The following is a 25,815-nucleotide window of genomic DNA, read 5'->3' on the forward strand; positions in this document are numbered from 1 at the left end:
CATCACTAGGATTTTTTTTAAATTATCATGGGTGAAAATGAGATCACAATAGAATCAATATTTTTTCTAGAGGTAATAAGTGAAGTTGAGCAACATCCATTCACTGGCACAACGTGAAATTTTGCTTATTTTAGTTTATGTCTTCCCATAAATTTGTCATAACATTTGAAGGACTGCACTGTTCTTTTTTTTTTAGTTTTAATAACTTCCTCAAGTTTTATATTATTGTAATCGTGACGATTCATGGAGAGTGCGTCCTGTATTCGAAATTCACAATTATCAGATGAATCATTACCGCTTTTATTGTGTTTTTTTTGCAATCTTCAGAAAAACCAAAAAGCAAAGCACAAAATGGACACCGCGCTGTTTGATTACAGACTGTACTTTATGATATTATCGTTATTGTTATAACAGCATATGTACCCCATAACATCGTTTTTTTTTTGTTTTTTTTTGCTGTGAAATGTTGACCTGTTTTGACTGTGTACACAAATAAAATTATAGTTCTAGTGTACTGCCTTTTTCATGAGATGGTTTTCTTTATGTTAAATTTTTTTGAACAACGTGTAACCTCAATAAGAGCATTTTTAGTTCAATTCTTCTCGCACCGATAACACCAATTAAAAACACATTGCAATGCTTCTTATTGTTCAGCAGGTGGCGGTATTTCCCTTTAAATAAAACTCTTGGCTTTTGTGTTGATTAAACCCCTTAAGATTGGAAATCGAGGGTTCAAAAAAGTATCATATTCGCTAATGTCAAATGAATATGCAGTGAGGCACTCAGTCGGACACAGACCTCCGCCAAGGCAACAATATTCGGACCAGAACCAACTTGTACACGTCAGTTCAGATGAAGGTGGATCTTTGTGCGGGCTTTTGCAGTCAGTCATTGACTATCGTGAAAGGTAGTAGTGTTTCCTGCTACTCTAACAGTGTCTTGAAAGAACTAACAAGGATGTCTTTATTTGAGTGAGCGCGAGGAAGGTAGGAGGGGGGGCAAGGAACCTGTCTGGAGGCCATCAAGTGCACGACACAGCTATACACTTCCGTGTACACCTTCAAATTAAAACGACACTTGGGAAATTAGCCCGGCCTGAAAAGTTGTATTTATTTATTTAAACCGCTACCAATAACAGAGCAATGGATATTTAAGATATTAGAGTTATGCTTTGGAAGAAGTATGTTTGTTATTTTTTTGTGTATTATTATATTTTTATAAGCTATATGTTCCATTTACTTATGTACAAGACTTATAGATAATCAACATACTGATAAAAAAAAATTAAATAAAAAAACGTGTCAAAACGCCCCAGAAATATTAATGCTGGTTCTGAGAGGGAAATAACAAGATGTTGCTGTGATTACATGGATTTTTTTTTAAACGTTTGGATAATTAAAAATGACTCAGGGTCCCCAAATTGACCCAGAGGCATTATTGCTATTAAAATAAAATATTGGATTTGGAATATAGAGATTTGTGACTTCATATGCCCCTTCCCAAAGTCACCCATTGTTGTTCCTTGCAAATAAATATTACAGGAGGGTTATGAATAATTCTGACTTGACTTGAGCATTAAAGTGCTATATCAAAAAAGCTGAATTTGAGGGCCATTAAATTAGCCTAAAGCAAATTAATGTCACTAATTAGCATCGACTAGTTAGCTTGTTAAAAGTGCTAGTGTTCAACTAATTTCATCCATTGATTGAGTAAAATTTTTACAAATGAATGCTAGGTAAATCTTTTCTTATTGTTCAATTATTTAGTGTTACAAAATCAACACATCAAAACCTTTTAATGAGCAATACTTTACATTACATTTTTATTCAGGCGTTTAAGTTGGCCACCTCTTGTTCTTCACCTAAAACTAAAGTGAATAATATTAATCCATATAGATTGAAGATATCAATATTTTAGTTCCGTATCACACCTGCCAAGTTAGTCTTTTATTTTGAAGGCAACATACGCACTTTTCCGGTGTTTGCCGACTTGATTACGCGAGGCGTCGCCAACTACCTCTAATTCACGCCCGCTTTCACCGGCAGTTCGTGTCGGCTCAGGACCGGCGCAGAGGCAGCAGGACTGGACCGCAGAACCCCGAATGAGACGCCACCTCCACCCGGACCGGTGGGAACCAATCAAGGTAAGATGTCCGGATGAATAAACGCACAGACACCCTAATTTTGTTTTGCGTTAATCGGGAAGCAAATGATGTTTACTAACTAAAGGACTTTTATCATCATAAGTATTATTAATTTTATGCTCGATGTTCTACATGTATATATGTGTGTGTGGTTGCTAAGGATGACTTATTTGTTTATATGACTTTTTTGTTTCTAAAATAAGGCTACCCATTCATTTTTATAATAATAATAAATCATAATAAAAATATTGCGCACCCAGTGTGCACGTTCCACTTCTCCAGAGTTGTTTGTTTCCATTCCCTCACACACTGCACTGTGAGGCATTTTTATCAGCAAAAAACGGTTCTAATCCTTCTTAGCCCATTCACTCAATAACAAGCAAGCAATACATATTTGAAGCTGGCTGTTCTCATTTTTGGGAAGTGCAGATTATGGGATTGAAGGCTGCTTGGGGCTCGCTTGACTTTCAACAAGAGGCAAACAAAGGCTAAACGCGCCACTGATTAAGTGCGACAAATGACATGATGCGCAATGACACATATGGGCTCCTGGATGATGAAATTACCCCATTGGAGAGCCATGTGTGTGTAAATATGTGTGTGTGTATGGAGTACTTAAATCTGTTTGATTGCTTTTTGTTGTTGTTTGCAGTGTACATCTACAGATAATAATAATTGATATTAGCATTACACACTGCTTCTAAACTAAAGTAAATGACAATATGGGAAGAATATGCGGTACTCTAAACTTGCTTTTTAAATCCACACACATTCAAAGTCATAGATGATAAAGTGTGGAATGTCAAGATGACGACTCCAGCTGGACAAAAAAAAATTAAAAGCTGGATGCACATTTTCGATTGTTTTTTTAATAATGTAAACTCATTTTTGGAGGAATTCAATTCTATCTATTATTATTCGTTATGACCATCACATTTCGTGCCTCACAAAACTTGCCTCATTTGTTAGCCTTGCAAGAACGACGTGACAGTTTACTGGCTGGACAGAAAAGGGAAGTATTGAACCTTCACTGACACCTGATTGCCGTGTAGAGGCCACATTTACAAGATGATGAGAGTGGCTGCGAGAAAGCCTGCGGTGCGCCATCATGAAAATTAGCTGCCATTAGTTTCTGAATCAGTAGAGCGCAAACAAGGTCAAAATGATATCTTAATTTGGATCACTTCCAAAAATCCTCCTTATATCTTAATTATGTCATTAAATTCCATGTAATAGTCACTTCTAGAATTTTATAATGAGGCTGCAGTAAAAAAAAAAAAAAAAAAGTATCCATGCACCCGGGCCCAATTCAGAAAATGCAAATTGCGTCTCACTCTGCTAGCTAAGTTCTAGCAGATAATAGAAAGCGTCATAGACAGAATAATAGATAGCATCATGTCAAAATAAAGAGAAAACAAAGACACATTATGTATGTTTAAAAAAAAATCATTTAGCCTCTAACACCACTAGCTTAATGCTAGTGTGTAATGGAAATGCCATAGACTGGCTTACAAATTGCATTGTGTCAAACTAAGCAGAAGCCAAGGACTTTATGTATTTGAAAATATCACTGTAGCGACACTAGCTAGATGCTAACACATAATCAAAAATGCCATAGACAAGTTAACGGATAGCATTCTGCCAAACTACACAGAAAACCGGCACGCTGTATTTTAAAGACTCACTTTGACTCTAACTTCGCTAGCTTAATGCTAAAACATAATGGGAAGGCAGGCTAGCAAACTGTCAAGCTAATCAGAAAACAAAGTATCTATTTTCAAGAATCATTTTGCCTATAACGACATTAGCTTAATGCTAGCTCATCAAAGGGAAACGCCATAGACAGGCAAAAGGACGGCATGTAAAATGTTGCCTCTAATTCCATTAGCTAAATGCTAAAACATCATGGGAAGCACCACAGGTGTGCTAACAGCAGCGTGGGAGTCCATTTGTGTTACAACACAATGGAGAGTTGAACACAAATGGTGCTGCAGCACAGATAGACTCGATTAATTGAGCCTCACAGGCATATATTCTTTATCCTCTGCAAAAAAAGACATATATTACTGCATTTCACTGCGTCAATTACATTAGCTGTGAAGCTCTTCTTCATTTGTATTCAATTGTTTGCCCAAAAAGTTCCCAGGATCTCAACCCCTCCCCCTTGGTTATGGTTATAGCAAATGAATGGACATCTCCTTCAGAGGTGGAATTTTTGATGGGCTGTCATTAATTATCATCATCATGGCGCGTTTTCCTTTTGAGCTCGGCGTTATGTGCAAGATGGCGCGCTGGCGCAACGGCCCATTTCCCGGCCGCAGGGGGCCGTTTTCACCTTTCATCTGGTGCAATGTAGCTGCGAAATAATGCAACTCTTTGAGGAAGTGGAGGAGCCCCTCGCACGCAAAACTGCGTGAGCGAGCACTTGTCTCGCTCTCATCTTTGTGTGGCAAAACACTCCACATCCCGATGCTTTTTGTGTGGACATTTTTTAGGTTGTGTGTTTTCGCCGTGAGTGTGTGTATGTGTGTGTGCACTTTTGTTTACGTTTTTGCTTGGTTGTCTGCGTTCCTGTGCATGTCTGTGTATCTGGGTGTATTTACACATGTTTGTTTCTGGGCATTTGTGTGTTTTGTTTACATATGTGCATATTTGTGTATGTTCATTTATGCTTGTGTGTGTATCTGGTGCATTTTTGTGAGTTTCTATGCTGTGTGTATATATTTTTGCACACTTGTGTATGATTTTGTGGTCAGTGTTTGTTTGCATTTTTCATTGGTTTGTTTATGTGTTTTGTGTTGTTACTTGTGTAAGTTTGTGTATTTCAGTGCATTTGTGCGTGTTGGTGAAGATGAACATGTGTTCATTTGTGTTTTTGTGTAAGTACATACATGTGTGCTGTTTGCGTGTTTGTGTGTCTGTATATGTGTTTATTTGGGTGTGGACATTTGTGCAAATTTTTGCATGCTTGTGCATGTTTTTACATGTACTGTATTTTTTATTGGTTGTGTATGTGCGTTACAATGTGTTTGAATTAGTGTCATTTGTGTTTGTGTGTCAGTACATACATGAGTGTTGTTTGCATGTTTGTGTGTCTATATACGTGTTTATTTGTGTGTGGAAATTTGTGCTCATTTTTGCATGCTTGTGTATGTTTTTACGTGTATGTGAGAGACTGAGTGTGTGTGTGATTTGATGTGTGTTTGTGTACTTATGTGCTGGATTTTGTGTTTGTGTGTCTGCGCATGTGTGTCTACATTTTTGCACACATGTGTACGATGTTGTGTGTCAGTGTTTGTGTGCGTTTTTCACTGGTTTGTTTATGGTTTGTGTGTTTTTACTTGTGTGAGTTTGTGTATTTGTGTTTTTATGTGTGTGTGCTTGTTTATGATTTTGTTCATTACTCTTGTTTGTGTCCACACGTACATGTGTGTTTTTTGCTTGTTTGTGTGTCTATATATGTTTATTTGAGTGTGAAAATGTGTGATCATTTTTGCATGCTTGTGTATGTTTTTACGTGTTTTCTTTTTTACTGGTTTTTGTACATGTGCGTTGCTATGACAGCGAGTTTGTGTATATTGTGTGTGTGAGACTGAGTTTGTGCACGTGTGTGTGATTTGTGTGTTTGTGTACATATGCACTTGTGTGTGTATATGCATGTGTGTCTATGTGTGTGTGAATTTGCTTTTGAACATGATTCCTGATTTTGTGAATGTGTGTTTCTGAATATTAGCGTGAGTTGTATCCATGTGTGGTTGTTTATTTTGTAATTTTGTGTGTGTTTGGGTTTACGTGTTTGTGTATGTTTTTTCATGTTTTGTGTGTGTGTGTACTGTACAAGCGTGTTTGTATATTTGAGAATAATTTGCCGTTTATGTGTGTGTGCATGCACACATTTTTGTTTGTGTATGTTTTTACACATGAGGTGTGTTTGTGTGTGTGCGTTTTTACATGTATGTGTGTGATGGTGTGTGTATGTGTTTTGTGTGTGTTTTTGTGCATCATTTGGGCATGTTTTGTGTTTTTTTTGTGTGTATTTTATAGGTAAACAAACAGTCATTTGTTATTTTTGTGCATGTTTGTGCGCAGTTAGCTGGGTTTTACGTGTATTTTTTGTGCGAGTGTGCGCACCATCCAGATGGTACGTCGACAGGAAGGTTCCGGGCCCCTAATGAGCGGGGAAGGCGCAGCACCTGGGGGGACAGCACACATCACTTCAAAGAACGCCTTTCTTTACTTCCTGTCCTTCCCTCCATCATCATCTTCCTCATCCTCTTCATCACTTAATCCCTCCACCTTTCCTGCTCTTCATTCTCTTTTCACAATAACTAAAATCCGTAACATTTCCCACAAGGAAGGAAGGAAAAAAAAGAGATGATGTTGCTCACTCCCGTCGTTCGCTCAAGGTTGTAAAAAAAAAAAAAAAAAAAATCTAGCCTGTCCTAAATGTGTTCTCTAAAGACAAAGATTGAAAAGTATTTGAAGTAGACATGGGCGCCATTTTGTACTCCCTAAAATAAGGTCACAAAGTGCCCTTGCCGGAAATTCTCCGAGATTTAAAGGTTGAACGCGGGTGAACTTGCTGGCCGCGTGTGAAATCTGCTGCAGGAGTGTGATTGTCAAACACACGCTCTTTTTCTTTCTTTACACACATCTCATGCTACGTCCAGACACAATGCTGGAATTGAACAGAAAACACTTCAAGTCATATCAAAGCAATGTAATGCACTATTCCACCATAGGGGGCGACAGACAGTACTTTAGCTTCAAAGAGGTACTAAACTTATTATGCCATTTTTTTGTCGTAAAATGTAGGGCCAGGCTAATATGGATTTTTTTTTTTTTTAGGCTGATGCTCATTTTTGGCAAAAAAAAATAAAAATGCAGATGACCGAATAACTAGCATTTGTTTTAGGCGTCAATTATAAGCTGATTTTCACACAAGGATGTTTCACACAAATAGAAGGGCTCAACAAGAAATATAATATATTTCACTTGTTGCACCACATAATTTATGATTTAAAAAAATAGACAGACTTTCTTTAGATTGTCTGTAAAGTAGTAACATCAACCATGTCAATTATATGCAAAATTCCTTAATTATTGCTGGTAAAAATGAAGATTTGCTTTGTTTTGAATGAAAGATCCACAGAATGAGCATGCACCACACTCATATGTCTGCTATTGGTTGGCATCACGGCGTCACCAAGATGCTGTTCGGCTATTGGTTGGCGTCACGAAGATGCTGGTCTGCTATTGGTGGGCGTCACTAAAATGACGATATGCTAAATACTTGATGTCGTGTGAGTGGTTACAAAACCGTATTTATAGTGCATTTTAGTGCTTAATTCCAACTTGAATTGGTTAGCAATGGCTCCCAAGATTGTTAGTGATGTTCAAAATAGAATTCGGAAGAAGATTAGTACGGAAAAGAAGCTGGAGATAATCAAGAAATATGAAGAAGGCTAGGCTAGGCTAGGCTAGGATAGCCTCGCTCGGGTCATTTTTTTAAAGTCATTTTTCCTTTATATATATTTTTTAAATGATATTTAATTATATAAATGTATATTACATATAAGTAGCACACAATTTTGTTCATCAATTTTTAATATGTTTATCAAATTTTAATGTTTTTACCCGAGGATTTATACGCATTAGCTATTTCCAATAGGTTTCGATTGCCCGCCATAGGAACGATTTCGCCTCGCGATCCCAACTCCGGAACGGATTAATTTCGAATGGCGGTGGTCCACTGTATTTATTAACTACTTATCGAAATGACTCTTACAACAACAGAAAATTAAATTAACTATACTTCACTATACACTATACACTATACTTCAAGTTATTAACGTTATCATTCTTCTCCTGATTGATAATCGCTTGAAATTCGGCGGTCCGGATTAAAAAATCTTAACGAGCAACATTTTGCCCATGCTTGGTCCAAACTGTGCCAAAATACAGAATCTCCATATTAAATGTAGGCAGGAAGTTAGAACAGCAGGGGAGAGGAAGTGGATTTGGGAGGGCTCAAGCTGCGAGCTTCAGCAGTGTCTGAAGCGCTCGGAGTCATCCCAATTTATTGCCGAGAGAGAATGAAAAATGACGGGAGACGGCTTTAATGCGCGATTTTTGTCACGGTGTGCGGAAAATGGCTACTTTGCCTCCTTGTAAACAAGCTCCCCACTGTGTTTACTGTGTGTGTTTACATGTGGATTTATAGCATCCCAGCAGGACGCCTTGAATTTATGCTTGTTTGTCCACCGCAGAGATACAAGTAATACTTTTATTTGGATGGCATTTACATTTTGTGTGGTTCGCAATCCTGGAGTTGGAAGTTGGTAAATAAGAAACTTTGCTTGTACTGGTTTTAAATGAGCGTTGGAATATGTGAGAAAATAGTGTTTCGTTTTATTTCAGATTGCGCAAATGTTACCTGGCCGTCCAGCAGTAAGGACAGAAAGCGAGAATATATATATATATTTTTTTTCTCTAGATGGAAATCTCATCACTTTTGTTGTTTTGGATTCGATAAAGCTGGCCAATGTTTTTTTTTTTTTTTTTTTTTTACACATATAAAAGTAGTAGAGTACTAGAAAGATCAAAATCAGAAGCTGATTGGATGATAATGAAACTGAATGCAGCTCTGCTTACCTTTTGGCTTCGACTTTTCATACAGAGTCATTGCTCGAAAGTGGCTTTGAATCTTCACCCAGCCTAGCTGATCAAACCATTAGTGGAGCAACTCTGATTATTCTGTGAATGAGCAAAAATAATGCAGATTTTCAGAAATAGACATTTTCAAAATCAATTAGGTTGTTTAATTTCAAATTTGATTTTTCAACAGGAATTCCAGAACGCCAAATATTTATATAAAAACCAATAAAAACGCTAGAATGATGTATTCCTAACTTTGGACTGGAACAACATGCTTCAATATTTGACTTTATTTCCCTGATACAATGCAGTATATAACGAAAATAGTACATATTTCGATGATTGGTGCTGATATTTGACATTTTGACAAACTTTGTTATTTGCCTTTTTAAAAAGTCTGATCCCGATAAGGAATGAAGTCTGGCAAGTGTCAATGAGGGTAGAGGCTCTTTTTTTTTCATCTCCTCGTTGAAGGTCACCAGAAAGTCACCAAAATGTTAAAAATGTCCTGCAAAATTTCCTTGGACCCAAAGTTGAATGGGAGATTAATAAATCAATTTTAAACTCTGGTAACTTAAACAGTATTTCCATTGGTTGACCCTAGAAATACTCTGCACCTTTTGTTTTGTTTTTAAATTTAAAACAAAGATACAGTAATTGTAATATTTTATATTTTTTTAGAATTTGATTTACTGTGGAAGACTTGAGTTTTCATTTAAGATTTAAGAAATGCTAATGACCCTGACAGTTGAAGTTTTTGATAGTTATAAAACAAATATGCATGTTGTCCAAAATGAAATAAAATTAAAAAAAAAATCAACATTATGGAAATCTAGAAAAAAAAGTCAATAAAGATGCTTAAAGATTTCAAAAGTTAATAGTTGAGTTTGTAATTTTGTTTTAAATTTTCCCAAGATTTCCCCTTTTTATGGGTCTCCTTAACTACTTATAAAAAAAACAGGCTGTATAGGCGTATTTATGAACAATATATCAATATCTTCCCCAATATTTTCATACAACATCTCACCAGAACATTGGCTAGTTGTAGAAACGCAAGCACCGACACGACGATGTGTTTTTTGCACCAGGAATAAAATTTAAGCGTGATGATTCAGTCGTGTTGAGTGAGCGTGTGTATGTGTGTGTGCCCAGTTTTTTCGATACCTGGTGGAGACCAAATCCTGGGTTTTACTGTGTTTGTGGGGACCATTTTTGTGGACCCACAAGTTCTGACCTCTTAGGAGTGGCAATCTATTGTGATGATAAGTTTAGGCGCTAGGAAATGCATTCTGTCCTCACTTTGATAGAAAAACCCCTTTGTGTGTGTGTGAGTGTGTATGCCTTCTGGAGTAACCTGGGCTGAATCAGCTCATTCATTCCCCCTGGAGAGGGGCTGTTTTTGCTAGGAAATCTGCATGATGTGACCAATACTTTGCTAGCATAACTTCAGGGTTTAATATCTCTAAATGATGCTTTAGCCATTTTAAAATACATAAATTGAGAACTGGAACTGTGTACGGAGTGAAAGCACAAAGTTCTGTTACAAGAAAGTTAAAAAAAAACTGAGAGGATGGTTCCATATAATACAGGAATAAATGTTGTCAGAAATGAACATGCATGCTAACATTAGCATAGCAACGCTCTCCGTTTTCTTGCTGGTGTCAATTCACAAATGTTACAAATTGCAACTTGTTGCTAGGCAGAATTCGCAAAGCTTTATCATATTGGACCTTTGGTTAAAAAAGAAAAAAAAAAGCCAGTTACACTCACTTGATGGGAGTAACATTATTGGTGAAGATTTTAGTTTTATTTATTGACCCAAAAATGGTCAAAATACTGCACAAGGATGCAAGAAGAAGAGAGTGAAGAGCTGAAATTTCACCCAGATGGTGATAACATGTCAAGTTCAACATGGCATGACCACATAGTTATCACAATATCATCTCTTGGCTAAAATACTGCAAGAATGATGTGCAAGAAAATGGCCCAAAAATGGTCAAAATATTGCACAAGGGTGCAAGAAGATGAGAGTAGAGAGCTGAAATTTCACCCAGGTGGTGACAAATGTCAAAGTTCAACATGGCATGACCGCTTAGTTGTTACACTACCAGGAGTGTGTCATCTCTTGGCTAAAATACTGCAAGAATGCTGTGCAAGAAAATGGCCCAAAAATGGTCAAAATATTGCACAAAGCTGCAAGAAGAAGAGATTAGAGAGCTGAAATTTCACCCAGGTGGTGACAAATGTCAAAGTTCAACATGGCATGACCGCTTAGTTGTTACACTACCAGGAGTGTGTCATCTCTTGGCTAAAATACTGCAAGAATGATGTGCAAGAAAAAGACCCAAAAATGGTCAAAATATTGCACAAGGGTGCAAGAAGAAGAGATTAGAGAGCTGAAATTTCATCCAGGTGGTGACAACATGTCAGAGTTCAACATGGCATGACCGCTTAGATGTTACACTACCAGGAGTGTGCCATCTCTTGGCTAAAATACTACAAGAATGATGTGGATGATTAAAATGTCCCAAAATGGTCAAAATATTGCACGAGGGTTAAACATAAAAAAAACTTGTACTTTTAAGGATGATACAAGGCATAATTTCCTTAAAGTCCAACCCTCAAGCTCATTCCTCAAACATCCTCCGGAGTTGACGGCGGAGGTCCGGCGCCACGCCGGAGCACAGTTCGGTATTCACTCGCACCATAGACTAATCCTTTCACAGGGCGGCGCTGTCAAAGAAACGACTGTGTGTCCAGCCCTGAGAGGCCGAGTGCGATACACAGATACATTTCAAGATATGTTCAGTAACTCAAACAACCCGTCCATCACCCGCCGCTACTCCCCTCCGCAAAACATAAATTCTCACTTAGCGTATCTTTAATTCATGGCTATATTGGTTTGTGTGCACTTGAGGAAACCGGCCTTGGTAAAATGTCTGTAATCTGCATGAGCAGTATTTTGAAATAATAATTTGTTAACCATACTACACGGAATTTTGATTGTCTCCTCCAAAGGAGACAAATGTTTGTTTTTTTTTTTAAATCGCCTATCACCCATCTTGTACTTTACTTATTCATCACTGAACCTGGTTTGGCTGCAGAGTATCCATTTATAGCTGCTCAAAAATGCTCTTTCTAGTTTTTTTTTTTTTTCCCCACTGGCATCCATTTGATGTATTGAATAATTCAAATGTTGCCTTTTGGAAGTATGTAAAAAGCATACACAGGTGGATATTCCGATTTGGGTATGATGAAAAGAAGCATTGTGATGGGTGTACTTTGTGTAACTGACCCACTTAGTTCTCTCACTCATGTGACAACATTTTTCTGCGCCACCCGCAGGACTCGTGGGAATGCTTTGGTTTGCTTGCTAGTTGCTACAACACTCTCTTTTAACCACAAGTCATCCTTCTTCATTCGGTGTAAAAAGCATTAGTTACGGGAAAGAATCATACTAATAAAAACTCAAAATAAAAACAATTAACATGCACAAATCTGCTGAATTCACGAGTGAAAATATATATTGACTATTGGGGGGGCTTTATTTCCGCCAGTAAAATCCACTTATCAAATCAGAATCCCACTAGCTCCGCCCCCAGGCGGTTTTGGAAAGCTACCGTTGGCCCAGCATTATATGGGGCGGGACTAATCATCTCTCATCTGCACGGGACAAGGCCACTCATTCAAAACGTGCAAATAAACAGATTGTTCATTTTTGTATTTCACAACCTTGGAACAATCAGCTTTAAAATGAAAAATAAAAATTTGGTATGTGACACATTCGTATATCGTTTGATTCTTGATCTACCCTTTTAAGTTCGAGTATGTCCCCAAGGGGTCCCCAACCACCGGTTCGCGGCCCGATACCGGTCTGTAGATCAACTGGTACCGGGCCGCGTGGGCCGCACCCGAAATAATGTTTTGGAACTGATTTAGTTAGACACTTCATTCATTTGTGCTTTGTTTGGCTTGATCTTTGTTTTTTTGGCGCCGCCTCTGGCCGCTGTTGATATTACATTTTGTAGTGAGAAAGATGGTGTGCTTTTGAGAGGAGTCAGTGGGTAACCGCACGTTATTTTTTATCTCTGTGAAATATGGCCCACGACTGTCTAAAATTTGTACTTTCTCTGTAAGAATGTAGAATGATAATATGGCCAAAATTAGTTTGTTGATTCAACATCTTGTGACTGTGGATAACATGCTTGCTAATATTAGCTCTTATCTTCATCATGTTATATAGGAGAGGCCTAAATGTGATCTGAAGACATAAAATTCCATGGATTTTTTTCCCTTGATGCTGTGTACCACAAGTGTGACACTTAAGAGTGAAATAGCAAAATTGTATTACTAAGACCGTGCAGAGTAAGTGAATCCTTTTGAAACGCTTTGCGCAAAAATTCAGGCGTTTTGTTTTCGCCTCCTCCAAATTTGACAAGCTTTTACAACATTCGAGAAACAAGCTTCCATTGTATCTTCACTGACCGTCTGGTTTTCTCCACTCTGGCAGCATCAAGAGAGAAGCCGTTGATGGCTTTGCTATCCCAGGGATCTCCAGACGTTCCCTGAATCATCTCCGTGCAGGAAAAGGGCAGTACACATGAGTCACCTCACGTGATGGATGATGTAACGGTGTCTGGGTCTTCTAGCAGACCATGGCGCTAAGTGGAGTCACAGAGTGGGAAAAAGTCTTTTCTCACAAGCGTCCCCGTTTCATTTATTGACGTTGCCGAGCACCGGAGCCGATGTGGAGCGGCGGTGCCATGAAGTGACCTCAACGCTGATAAGTGGCACGGCCATGGAACTTAATCGCAATTGGACTCTTATCATCGTGTGTGAAGTGACGTGATCTTTCCAAAGCGTGGGTGGACGCCTGTTTGGATCGGACGGATTTTGATGCGAGACGCAGACATGCTGCGGCGTGGGCTCCTGGCCTGGGTGTCCCGCGTGGGCGCCGCGCTGGTGCTTCTGTGTTGCTCCTTGTCACTCCTCTACGTGATGACCTGCAGTCCCTTGCACTCGGACGACCCGCCGCTAAGTCGCGCTTTACCGCACGCCGGTGCCAATCAGCACAGCCTGGGCGGTACCAGGTCCGGGGTCGGGGCAGGCGCGGCCGGAACTGGGCGAGTAGCCCAAAGCGGGGTACCGCCGGCGGTCAACTCCTACCAGGCGCTACTGCAAGAGCGCGAGGAGCAACACCGCTTGCACATCTCGTCCCTGAAGAAGCAGATCGCCCAGCTCAAAGAGGCGTTGCAGGAGCGCAGCCAGCAGCTCAAAGGTGTGCAGGACAGTTTGAAAAGGGCCACAGGGGGCCCCGCGGAGGGGCGCGGATCGCAGGCGGGCGACCTCGGGGATGCCCCGGGAGCCAAAAGCCAGCAGGCGGACCTCCAGGACTTCTTAAGGAGCCAGCTCTCCAAAGCCGAGGTAACGGCGGGAGTCAGGCTACCCAGCGAGTATGCCGTGGTCCCCTTTGAGAGCTTCACCCTGCAGAGGGTCTACCAGCTGGAGATGGGCCTGACGCGGCACCCTGAGGAGAAACCTGTGAGGAAGGACAAGCGCGACGAGTTGGGAGAGGTGCTGGAGTTCGCCTTGCATAGCCTCAACACACCACCGGCACAGCTGGACGCAAAAAGTAGCAAAGTCTACTCGCCGTCGGACTTTATAGAAGGTGAGATTCTACACCATATACCGGCGTGGAATTTACTCAAGAGGGACATTGAGGAAACTGAAATTCGCACTAACCGAGAAATTGTATTTGATATGATACTGTGGAAACGAGAGGCATATCGGGGAAAGTAAAACAGCAAGTTTAAACAGTGAAACCTATTTGAGCGGCATATCAAGAAAATGAAGACGTCATAACCTAGCAAAGTTAAAAAGTGCCAGGTTGTAACGACAGGTCGTGCCCAGTGTTTCAGAAAAATGGATTCAGCATGATACCGTGATATTACGCGGGAGGCATATTGGGGAATCGAATTTAAAAATGTAAACCTACCCAAATAAACTGTTATGTTCACTTAATAAACATCACCATGAATAAGACCTCTCCTTAGTTGAAAAAAAACGTTTGATTCCAATGATAAAGTTGTTACTATTTGAGCGGCATATCAAGGAAACCAAAACAGCACATACAAACCGAACGAAGCAATGATACTAAACATCGCAAACGACCAAACATTTCTTCTCGATTATCCAAAAAACATGCAATTTGTTGTTGTATATGCTCACTTAGAAGGTCAAGAACGTGTGTGTGTGTGTGTGTGTGTGTGTGTTGTTATCAGGATATCCTACTGAGTTGTCCTGCTTTGACCACAACTCCAGGAAATGGACACAGCTGTTGTCCATTCACAGTGGGAGCATCTCACATCAAATCTATCTTTGGAAGATCACCAGCCTCCTTTACACTCCCTGTAAAATCTGGCATTTTCAAACCGCTCTCTATTAATGGTCCCGACATTTATACAAAAGAATCGCGCAAAATAAAATACATTTACAGGCAGTGTGAAAGAAGCTAAAGGCAACGGCGGGAAAATTATTGGTCTTGTCTTACAGATCACAAGAAAAAAACATGAACGCGTGAACACTAAATTGGTTCATGAATTTGCCAAAAAAACAACAACAAAAAAATCAAAGCTTATCACAGCGTCCCTGCTGGGAAATCGAGTCTCCCATGGCAGGAAGCCCACCAGTTTTGGGTGGTTATCAGAATAGATCTTCCCTCTTTGAAAGGCGCGTTCCGGTTCATTAGTGTCTTTTCTTCACAGCGTTTTACTTCTTCCGCTTGGTGCTTTTTCCCCACTGTTGACCTCAGCTTCAATTTGCAAGTCAAGTCCGGTAATTGACGAGTTATTTAAAAAGAGGCTGACGTAAGGCCCGCAACAACAGGGAATTAGCGCGAGGGACCAAAATGGTCTGACTTAAATAGATTGATTCTAATATTTGGCAGAGTAACATGAAGAGAAACTGAATAAATTAACAAAATAACTAAATAATCACACCATTAATCGAAAAAAACAAGAGCGAGGAAAGTTATTACAACACACTTTTAAATTCAACATTATGTCTGATGATTTATTTCTCGTTAAATCCAGGATTTTTCTCAGATAAATATATGTTACAATAGAAAAGACTTGTTAAAAACAGTACGATTAATGTCTAAACTTAGCAATTAATAAGCTAAAAGGCTTGACAGCACTAATATACATATATACAAATATATGTGTGTATATTATATATACAGATATATATGTGTGTATATATAACAGTGCTGTCAAGGCTTTAGCTAATTAATGGCAAAATTTGCCATAATTATATGATATTATGATATATCTATCTATCTATATACACACACATATACATATATATATATATATATATATATATATATATATATATATATGTAAATTGAAACGTGATTAATCACATAATTAATCACATAATTGTAAAAAATATTGAGGTTCATTAACTAGAGCCTTATTAAAAAGCGTGATTAATCGTGTTTAATTATGGAAACATTTGTGAATAGTTAAATTTAAAAAAATAAGTTTAATTGAGTAAGTAGTAATAAGTTAAATTGATTGACAGCCCTTTTATATATATATATATATATATATATATATATATATATATATATATTCTATCAAAAAATCAGTGGGTTTTTCGGTTGTTGCCAGAGCAACAAGATGTTTGCGCAGCTTGTATTGGACCATGGATACGACTAATAAAAATACTTTTACCCCGAGCCATATTTCAACAGAAATAATAGGAAAAAAAACAACACATCAGTCTGTAATAATAACCACACTACCACGTGCGAGCCGTGTCACAAGCTTGTGCGTTTGCTTTCCCGCTCGCAGGCATCACGCGCACAGAAAAGGACAAAGGGACAGTGTACGATCTGATTTTCCGCGGAGAATCCAGTCGAGAATTCCGCCACTTGGTCCTCTTCCGGCCTTTCGGACCGCTGATGAAGGTTAAGAGCGAGCGGGTGGACACGGCCGACGCGCTCATCAACATCGTGGTGCCGCTTTCCCGACGAACCGACAAGTTCAAGCAGTTCATGCACAACTTCAGGTGATTCCTATTTTATATTCATGGGTATTGCATTTTGAAGAGGGATTAAACGCACAGGGGGATTAGAATGAGTAAATTTAATAAAAGTTCATTATTACTATTATTTTGCTGATAGGTATAAAATCCAGACAATCTGAAACAGATTCAATGATGGGGACAGCAGTAGGAGAACCTAATAAGCATCTCCAAAGTCCAAACACTTTTAAACACGATTACTTTGTTGGGGACTAAACAATCAGGGCAAATTGAAGTTTGAATTCCCATTCAAATTATTATCATTTCACTTGGCTTTTTCAACAGGAACGTTTTTGTGTGTGTCTGCGCAGGGAAGTGTGTATACGCCAGGACGGCCGCGTCTACCTCACGGTGGTCTATTTCGGGAAGGAGCAAGTGAGCGAGGTACGCCAGATTCTGGAGAACACTTCCAGGTGAGTCGGGAAATCAAAGTTGTTTATCAAGCCACTGTAGCTAGCTTGATAGAGTGTCCAGTATTCAAGCTGCTGATTTTCCATTTAAATTACTGTATTTTCGGATTATAAAGCGCACCCCCAATTAATGACACATTTTAAAACCTTTTCCATATATAAGGCGCACCAGATTATAAGGCGCACACTCCATTAACGACACATTTTAAAACCTTTTCCATATATAAGGCGCACCGAATTATAAGGCGCACACTCAGTTAATGATATATTTTAAAACTTTTTCAATCACAACATAGTAATACTCCTAAGTAATAACAATAATAACTCAAATAATAACTCTAAACTCTCAATAGCATAATAACTCAATGTCAATATGAGCAACTTTGTTCAACTGTAAACACACAAAAGAAACAGGTAAAGCAGTTCATTCCCCATCTAAGAATCCCAATCTCAATATTGATCCATATATAAGGCGCACCTGATTATAAGGCGCACCATCAGCTTTTTCAAAAAATCAAGGCCTTTAGGTGTGCCTTATAATGCGGAAAATATGGTACTCTTTTTCGGTATGGTGATGCACGTAGCCCAGCATCCCTCCCTTTGGCCTTGAGTTCGCGCCACGAAGCGATTCTTTTTTTTTTTTCTTTTTTTTTTTTTACTTTCTTTCAGCTGTGGGAGAAGATGGAAATGAAAGAGACTAGCGATATTCCAGAAACTTGCAGAGGAAGGGATTTATGATGAGTTGAGACTTGTAAGAGGAGTTGAATGAAAGTAGAAGTAAGCTAAGATGCAGGCGAGGCACACGGGATATGAATAAAGTACTTTACAAATCAACTTTTTTTTTTTTTTTTATCCCTGCAGTCTTTTCTTTTTTTTTTTGCAAATTCCCTTGAATCCCCTAGAGAAAAGTAGCTTTTTTTTTCCAGGTTCGTAATGTTAGCAAAGCTGTATTGTAAATTTATTTTGTATTTTTGTACCCAGTTCACAATGTTAGCAAAGCGACGAAACAGGTTGTTTTGATAGCATAAAAGTCAAGCTAATATCAGCCAAACATGCATCATACCTACTGCATATTATTTTCTTTTCCAACGGACTACTTTGGTTATGTGAACTTATGAGCAAAGCCGTTTTGTAAATTTATTTAGCATTTTTGCACCCATTTCACGATGTTAGCAAAGCTACGAAATACGTTGTTTCGATAGAATAAAAGTCAAGCTAACGCTAGCTAACATTCAACAGTTTTTGTTCTTTTTCATAGCACTTCAGGTTTGTAAACCTATGAGCGTAACTGTCATTTGTGCCATTTGATCAGGTATTTACATAAAAGCATTTGTGTCTGATGTCAAGCTAGTATGCTGTAAGCTAACAAAATTCAACTCAAAGACTGACCCCACTATTGAAATGAAAATAAGTAAAACTACTTTACTATTAAAATGAAAATAAGTGGAACTACTAAGGGCTTCAATCGAGGTTTGGGTTTGAAGTTTTGGGTGAGGGTTTTGAGCAAATGACAATTTGAAGCCGGAGCTCTGGAAATGAATAACAAGCGTCTTTGACTGACAGCTTGGGGCCGTCAGTTCCACAAATTTGAATTTCCACCTTTGTTTACTACAATGAAAGGATTCTTCAGCAGGTGACAGCTTCTCCGCTATCCCAAGTATGCACCGCGACTGATAAGTGCTCGAGCCAGCTGCAAGTGCGCACATGCCAGAACACACGCGCGCGCGCACACATCGCCAAAACAACACAAACAAAGCTGCCTGTCGCGATGCTGATGACATTTTGTCCCTGCCCGTATAACTCAAAATTGTGTGAGCGTTTTCCATTTAAGAAAGAATCAAAGGGAAAATGGCGCCATGGAAATATCCTCACTGTCAAGCTTAGGTATGAGTTGAACCATGTATTTAAGCCAGGATTACAATTCGAAGTCTGGTTTAGGGTTTCTAATAGTTTAAGGTTTCAAATGAAGGTTTTTTTTTAGTCCAGGCTGCGTCAAATAAAGATTAGGGATTCCAAGTAGGATTTTGAGACAGTGTAAAGGGATACAATTAGGGTTTTAAGCACGAGTTCAGTTTCAAAAAGGATTATAGGGTTTCAAAGTAGGGTTTTGAGTTAGTTGGTTTTAAATTAGAGTTTTATATGAGCTTAAAGACTGGGTTTAGGTTTTAAAATAAGTTTGCGTTTCAAGTGAGCATTTCAAATTGGGAGTTTCAAGATTGGGTGAGAGTTTTGAGCAGTGATGAGGAAATTAAGTTTCGTGAAGCGCTTGTGATTTTTTTTGTCCACTTGATGGTGATGTTGGTTTAAAAATAAATGATATTGGAGTGGAACTGCCTCTGAAACAAAAGTGCCATCGAAAGGAGTAAAAAAATATCAAAGGTGCTTCCCGAAGCTTAATTTGATCTTTTTTTTTTTTTTTTAAGTGGGTCAGGGTTTCAAAATAGGGTTTTGAATTGGGGGTTAGGAAGGTACACACAACAAAGAGTTGGGGTTTTTAAATTATGTTTTTTTTAAAGTATTGATTAAGTTTCAAACTAAAGGTTCAAGTCATGGTTATGGTTTCAAATTGGGGTTTTAAGAGGTTAAGGGTTTCTAACAGGTGTCAGGATTTCAAAGACAGGGGTAGGGTTTATAATAAGGGGATCAGAATAGGGAGTTGAATTTTGAGATTGGGTTGGGATTAGGGTTTCAACTCTGACTTCGGATTTCAGATAAAGGCCTTTTTTTTTCAAATCTTTGTTTAGGGTTAAGGTCTTAATCTAAGGATTCAAAACCAAGTTATTGTCAAGGTAGGGTTCAGAATTTCAAAGTAGGGCTTCAATTTGGTTTCTAATCTGGGTTTGGGTTCATGTTGAGGTTAGGGTTTCAAAATAGAGTAAAACCTTTCAAGTCCTTTTTTTTAATCGTTATTTGGTGTTCAAATTAGGGCTTCAAGACAGATTTAGGTTCTGTGTTTGGATTTCAAAGTAAGGTTTTAAGGGCAAAGGCTTCAAATTAGGGTTCAAACCTTGGTCAGGGTGTAAAAAAACAGTTAGTTTGGATTACGTGTAAAAAAACAGTTAGTTTGGATTACGTCTTGGTTAAGGTCTAAAACAAAGTTAGGATCTCAAGTCAGCGTTAGTTTAAAGGTTAAAAACTGAATTCTGCCAGACTAGAAAAAAAAACAAAAAACAGTCCACTTGATGATTTGCGCTCAGAAGACAACATCGGATTTTGTCTTTTTATGGCCATTAGCGTTGCAGTTCCTCGAGCACGTTTCCACCAGTTCAGCAGACACCCGGCAAAGGTGGGGGGTCCGTCTCTCTCTCTTTTCTCTTCCTCTCATGTAAAGCCCGTGTGAGCTCAGCATTAGTCACTCAGCGCATCAATTATTTGGCCCCGAGGCTACATCACAGCTGTCGCAGCTGTTTACGCATTCTCCGGCGACTTCAGCCATTTCGCCATCGTCGCTTTTGAGATTGCCGAAGAAAGACTTTTTGATTTTAACCCGATGCGGACATGTCGCTAAAACGCTACTCAAGACTAATGTTACATTAAAAATATGCGAGTGGAGTAAATAAAAAGCACACAGAGTGTAAACGATACTACGTTACTTTTTCTAGTCTCGGCAAAAACTGCACAGCAGAAACCAACAGCTGCCACGAGAGCATCCAAAACGGTGGCTTATGCGCTTTCATCATGAAAGCTGATGTTTCTATCAGAACCTCGCTTAACCGCCAACTTGTTTTCTATCTCCCTGCAGGGAGGCCAACTTCAAAAACTATACTCTACTGCAGCTGGATGAAGAGTTCTCCCGAGGTCGTGGTCTGGACGTCGGGGCGCGGGCATGGAAGGGCGGCAACGTGCTGCTCTTCTTCTGCGACGTGGATATCTACTTCACCGCCGACTTTCTCGGATCTTGCCGGCTGAACACTCAGTCCGGTAAATTCTGTTAATAATACACCAAGTCGTTCCGATTCATTCACTGCCAATGACGAGTATAGTCGTCGATTGCGCTCATCAATGAGGACGGGCAGGGAAATCCATCCATTCATTTCCTAGAGTCGCTTATCCGGAATTTAAGAACCACTTTTGTAAGGTTTCAGGGGGCAAAAACTTATATTTTTTAAAAATTAATCTGCATATGAATGGGTTATCAGATTTGGACTACAGCATAAGTACAGTATTTTCTGCACTATAAGGTGCACCGGATTATAAGGCGCACTCTCAATTAATGACACATTTTAACATTTTCGATATATAAGGCGCACCGGATTATAAGGCACACCCTCAATTAATGACATATTTTCAAACTTTTTCAATCACAATATAGTAATACTCAAAGTAATAACAATAATAACGCAAATAATAACTCTAAACTCTCAATATCATAATAACTCAATGTCAATATGACCAATCTTGTTCAACTGTAAACACACAAAAGAAACACAAAAGAATCCCAATCTCAATATTGATCCATATATAAGGCGCACCTGATTATAAGGTGTACCATCAGCTTTTAAAAAAAATTAAGGCTTTTAGGTGCGCCTTGTAGTGCAGAAAGTACGTTACATGAACCGAAATGAGTTGTTTTTTGTTGTTTCAAATTGCAGCCCAAGAAAAATGTGAATAAGTAAATTTGCGAGTAATCAGATGTGTTTTACTTTTATCATTTCCCGATGCCTTTCTCCCATTCCAGGCAAAAAGGTCTTCTACCCTGTGTTATTCAGCCAGTACAACCCCACACTGATCTACGGCGCTCCTGAGCATATCCCGCCAGTGGAGCAACAGCTGGTAAAACATACCTATAAAGAAAAAACAAAAAAACGTATTTTACCCGTGGGTGGAAACGCATGAGTCATGCTAATCTACAGTGCAGCAGGGAAACCTTGAAAGTATCTTCCCTGTGGTGATTTTAAGCTACTTCCTGTCTTCTCAGGTGATGAAGAAAGACACTGGCTTCTGGAGAGATTTCGGATTCGGGATGACCTGCCAGTACCGCTCAGACTTCATCAACATAGGTACTGATCAAAGGTTTCACTGGCAACTGTTGCCTCAGGGCATCTCTGGTAAAACAGACTTCCTGTCAAGTGTGCAGATTTTTTTTGCTATTGCTATGCTAACATAATAAGCGTCGCTTGTTGAGTTGCATTACACATGAGGTTTTATTTTATTACGCGGCATACAGTATGTTAGTATAATCCAATAGCGTCACGTCAAGTTCAATTTGCATCTACTTAGCCTGGCTAATTGAGTCAGGCGGCGGGGAAAGACATTGTTACTTGTTTAGCTGTACACTCTCTGGGAAGGTTCTGACATTTTGTTTTAATAAACAAGAAATTTTGGCAAATTAGGTCATACTTTGATGGGGTTGAACTACGTACTTATTAGGGCGTAGCTTCAGTCAACGGGATGTTTCACTTCCTGGTTAGAAATGTCATTACAAAAAAAAAAACCCCTCACATTTAGTGAGAAATTAAAGCGCCAATGTACCAAATGTAATTTATGTACATATATTCAACTATGAAAAGTTTAGAAAGCACTATTATTTAAGCAAGAAAAGTGATAGCGGTCAATCACGTTAATTGGAGAGAGCAACACTGCCTCCTGGCGTATCAAGGAGGAACACGCTTTTAAACACCCACCTGTGCGTCGAATAATTTGCCCGCCAATCCATTGGTGCATATTCAACAACACCCATGCAGAATTCGCAAATGGTAAGTCATGATAACTATTGATAACCATTCATAAAAATGTGCGAAAATAGCAGATATGTGACTGCCAAAAATGCAAATATATTTGTGGATCTGAAAAACATGAAAATAGCGAATACGTGGATCACAAAAACACGCATCACAAATATAAATAAAATCACAAATATAGTAGCGAGAATAATTTTGAGACTCCTCTCATAGGTTTTAGTTCTATTCCAAAAGAGATTAACTCCCTCATGATCGTAACAGCAGCATAAAAAAACGCTATTTATGTATTTTTATCAAATTTATAAAGCCTAGGAAAAATATTTTGAAACTGGTGTCAAATTTGGATTTGAACGCATTCTTGTCATCCCTGCAGGAGGATTTGACATCGATATTAAGGGCTGGGGTGGTGAAGACGTGCACTTGTACCGCAAGTACCTGCATAGCAACCTCCTGGTGGTGCGGGCTCCGTCGCGAGGCCTCTTCCACCTGTGGCACGAGAAGCACTGCGCTGACGAGCTGGCGCCCGAGCAGTACCGCATGTGCATGCAGTCCAAAGCCATGAACGAGGCGTCGCACGGACAACTGGGCATGCTCTTCTTCCACAAAGACATTGACGCGCACTTACGCAAACAGGGGACGCAACAATATCAACAACAGATCCCCAAAAAGACATGAAGACTAATCTAAAAGAATAATACAATCGAGCACACTTGCAGGGACGATTATGGACTCTTTTATCGGGAAGCAGTGACATCTATTGGAGAAAAGGTGAACTGCAGGTGGATGAACCGATTTTTTTCAACCCACCTGCTGTACTGACTTGTCTTTTTTTTTTTAATATATATTTATATTTCAATTATGTATAAAATTGTAAGAATGAAAGGATTGCCTTTTGATTTTCCTAGGATTATATTTTTATTTCTTATTAATTTCATTGTTTCTTTGTTTTTTCTTCTTTGGGGAGAGGGACGAGCTTCTTTATGACCATTTTAATCATAATTTCCCCTCTTCAGTAACTACTGCGTATAATTTGACTACATTTTTCAGTGTTTGAATGATTGCAGTGTATGTCTTCAAATCAACGGAAAAAAAAACCAAAAAAACACAGGCACATCCAAAAGAGTATACACGTTTTCCAACGGGTCAATTTGACTCGCACCTTTACTAGAGTGTTAACTCAAACAATGGCCTTGTGATATAAATTATTGCTTTGTATTATCATAACATTTGTATGAATGTGTATGTAAATAACGAAGTGCACACTTATTACAATGCCTGTTTTTTACAGTCAAGTTTAACTCATTTTCAACGACATTTTAACATTTAAAAAGGAAACTTGCTGTCACCTATTTTACTGCCTTTTCTGTGTCATTCATGTATATACAGTATTGACGATGACTTAGAGGAGAATTCAGGTATTTAAAAAAATAAACAAAAGAGACATTGCAAGCATATACCAGGAGTCTTCATAAGATGCTAAAAGGAAATGCTAATCTCTACATCCAGAAAAACGAATTGCAGTTCTGCTTACCTTGCGTTTTTGACTTGTTGGCAGGGATGTCACACACCTGAGATAGTGTGTGAATTTCAGGTGTGGCTTGAAAGTGGATCTCCCCCAGTTTGTTGATAATGATTCCATGCTTCAATGTCCATTAATCTTGTGCCATACCTTTCGATGCGCATACCTTGTCCAACTGGGGGGTGTAAAATACATACAGAAATACAGAGGAAAAAAAAGTCAATTTCTCACAGTGAGTCCTCAATTCACTTTTTTTCAATACCTGGATTAGCCTTTTAATGGTCAAAATGTTCTTTATTTCAATTTAATGTGATGTTTTATGAAGTATTTATTTTTCCTTTTGAAAATGAAGTATAACATGACAATCAGGCTGTGCAACCGGGTATTTTTAACGGTGAATATGTCTGGTAAAATGTAACGTGATACTCGACGGATCTTTTGTTCATGCACTTGGATTACTTTCACGCCATATTTACTTCCCTGTATTAAGATAAAAGCGTAAAGACATAACCCGCTTGTCAAGCTGCAACTCCTGTGATGCAGTTGCAGTGCTTGACAAAAGATGTGAACAGTTTTCATGTTTTTGAAATTTTTATTCATGGAACTATAAATAAAAGTTTCAAGCTGTTTTTGTTTTGTATGTATGAAATAATGCATTTTAATAAATACATACAGAATCCGTTCATTTACTAGCATTGTCTTTGTTATTATAGATGCATTTGAATATTAGTTCTATGTTTTTCTTTCAGGCCTCATCATAATATAATTTTTCACGCCCCACTCCACGTAATATGTCCCCCTAACGCTAACCCTAAAAGTGAGGTTTTCCGCTGTATACTGTATTGGAATGTAGTTGACTTTTATCCGACACAAATGATGTTTTATCCAAACTAATTTTATGATTTTTGTACTCAAAGCATATTTTTGTATACGGAACGTACACATAGTTTATATTGGCCACTAGCGCTAGTAAGGAAGGGGGGAAAACAGCCATTGCATGTGTAATACCCAATCTTCAACACAAGAGGGCAACAATGACTCGAGCACGACGGGGACCAGACTTCAGATCCTGTGAAGTTCAGAGACCAAGAAACCCGTTGGAAAATACACCATTCTAACATTTGAATCCGTAAATCACTCGTATCCAGAAATCGACTCAAGTGCAAGAATTTGAACAGCCTCAAATCACCATGACTTGATTACACACACAGTCTGTTTTTGTTGGCGTTTGAGTGAAATTAAACACGGCGAGTCGTGATTGCTTCATTTCCCGGATGTCCCATATTTCTAAACGCAACGCGGTGAAGCCCGCCCCCA

The 25,815-nt window shown here is 38.8% G+C and overlaps 2 protein-coding genes across 2 annotated transcripts in view; both read left to right on the forward strand.

Annotated features, from left to right (window-relative positions):
* Positions 1 to 514, forward strand: part of LOC148411787 (lysosome membrane protein 2-like) — a 22,767-nt gene extending 22,253 nt beyond the window's left edge. The window contains exon 12 of the mRNA XM_088435167.1: positions 1 to 514. This exon is cut by the window's left edge and continues 2,725 nt beyond it. The gene's annotated coding sequence lies outside the window, so the exon portion shown is untranslated.
* Positions 515 to 2,050: 1,536 nt separating this feature from the next.
* csgalnact1a (chondroitin sulfate N-acetylgalactosaminyltransferase 1a) lies at positions 2,051 to 25,183 on the forward strand. The gene is made up of 8 exons (XM_088435883.1): positions 2,051 to 2,143; positions 13,311 to 14,468; positions 16,657 to 16,873; positions 17,200 to 17,301; positions 21,041 to 21,219; positions 21,977 to 22,071; positions 22,217 to 22,298; positions 23,353 to 25,183. The coding sequence occupies exons 2-8, from the start codon at positions 13,697 to 13,699 to the stop codon at positions 23,652 to 23,654; spliced, it is 1,749 nt and encodes a 582-aa protein (XP_088292009.1). The 5' UTR covers positions 2,051 to 2,143; positions 13,311 to 13,696; the 3' UTR covers positions 23,655 to 25,183.
* The last annotated feature ends 632 nt before the right edge of the window (positions 25,184 to 25,815 follow it).

This window comes from Hippichthys cyanospilos, chromosome 15 (genome assembly GCF_059441005.1).
Source record: "Hippichthys cyanospilos isolate Australia breed blue-spotted pipefish chromosome 15, RoL_Hcya_1.0, whole genome shotgun sequence".
Classification (NCBI taxonomy): Eukaryota; Metazoa; Chordata; class Actinopteri; order Syngnathiformes; family Syngnathidae; genus Hippichthys; species Hippichthys cyanospilos.

Bases quoted from the DNA above. Each gene is read 5' to 3' on its own strand.
- csgalnact1a (XM_088435883.1), top strand. From the start codon at position 13,697: ATGCGAGACGCAGACATGCTGCGGCGTGGGCTCCTGGCCTGGGTGTCC. The intron at 16,874-17,199 runs GTGATTCCTATT...GTGTCTGCGCAG, and splicing joins CAGTTCATGCACAACTTCAG to GGAAGTGTGTATACGCCAGG. The intron at 21,220-21,976 runs GTAAATTCTGTT...CTCCCATTCCAG, and splicing joins CCGGCTGAACACTCAGTCCG to GCAAAAAGGTCTTCTACCCT.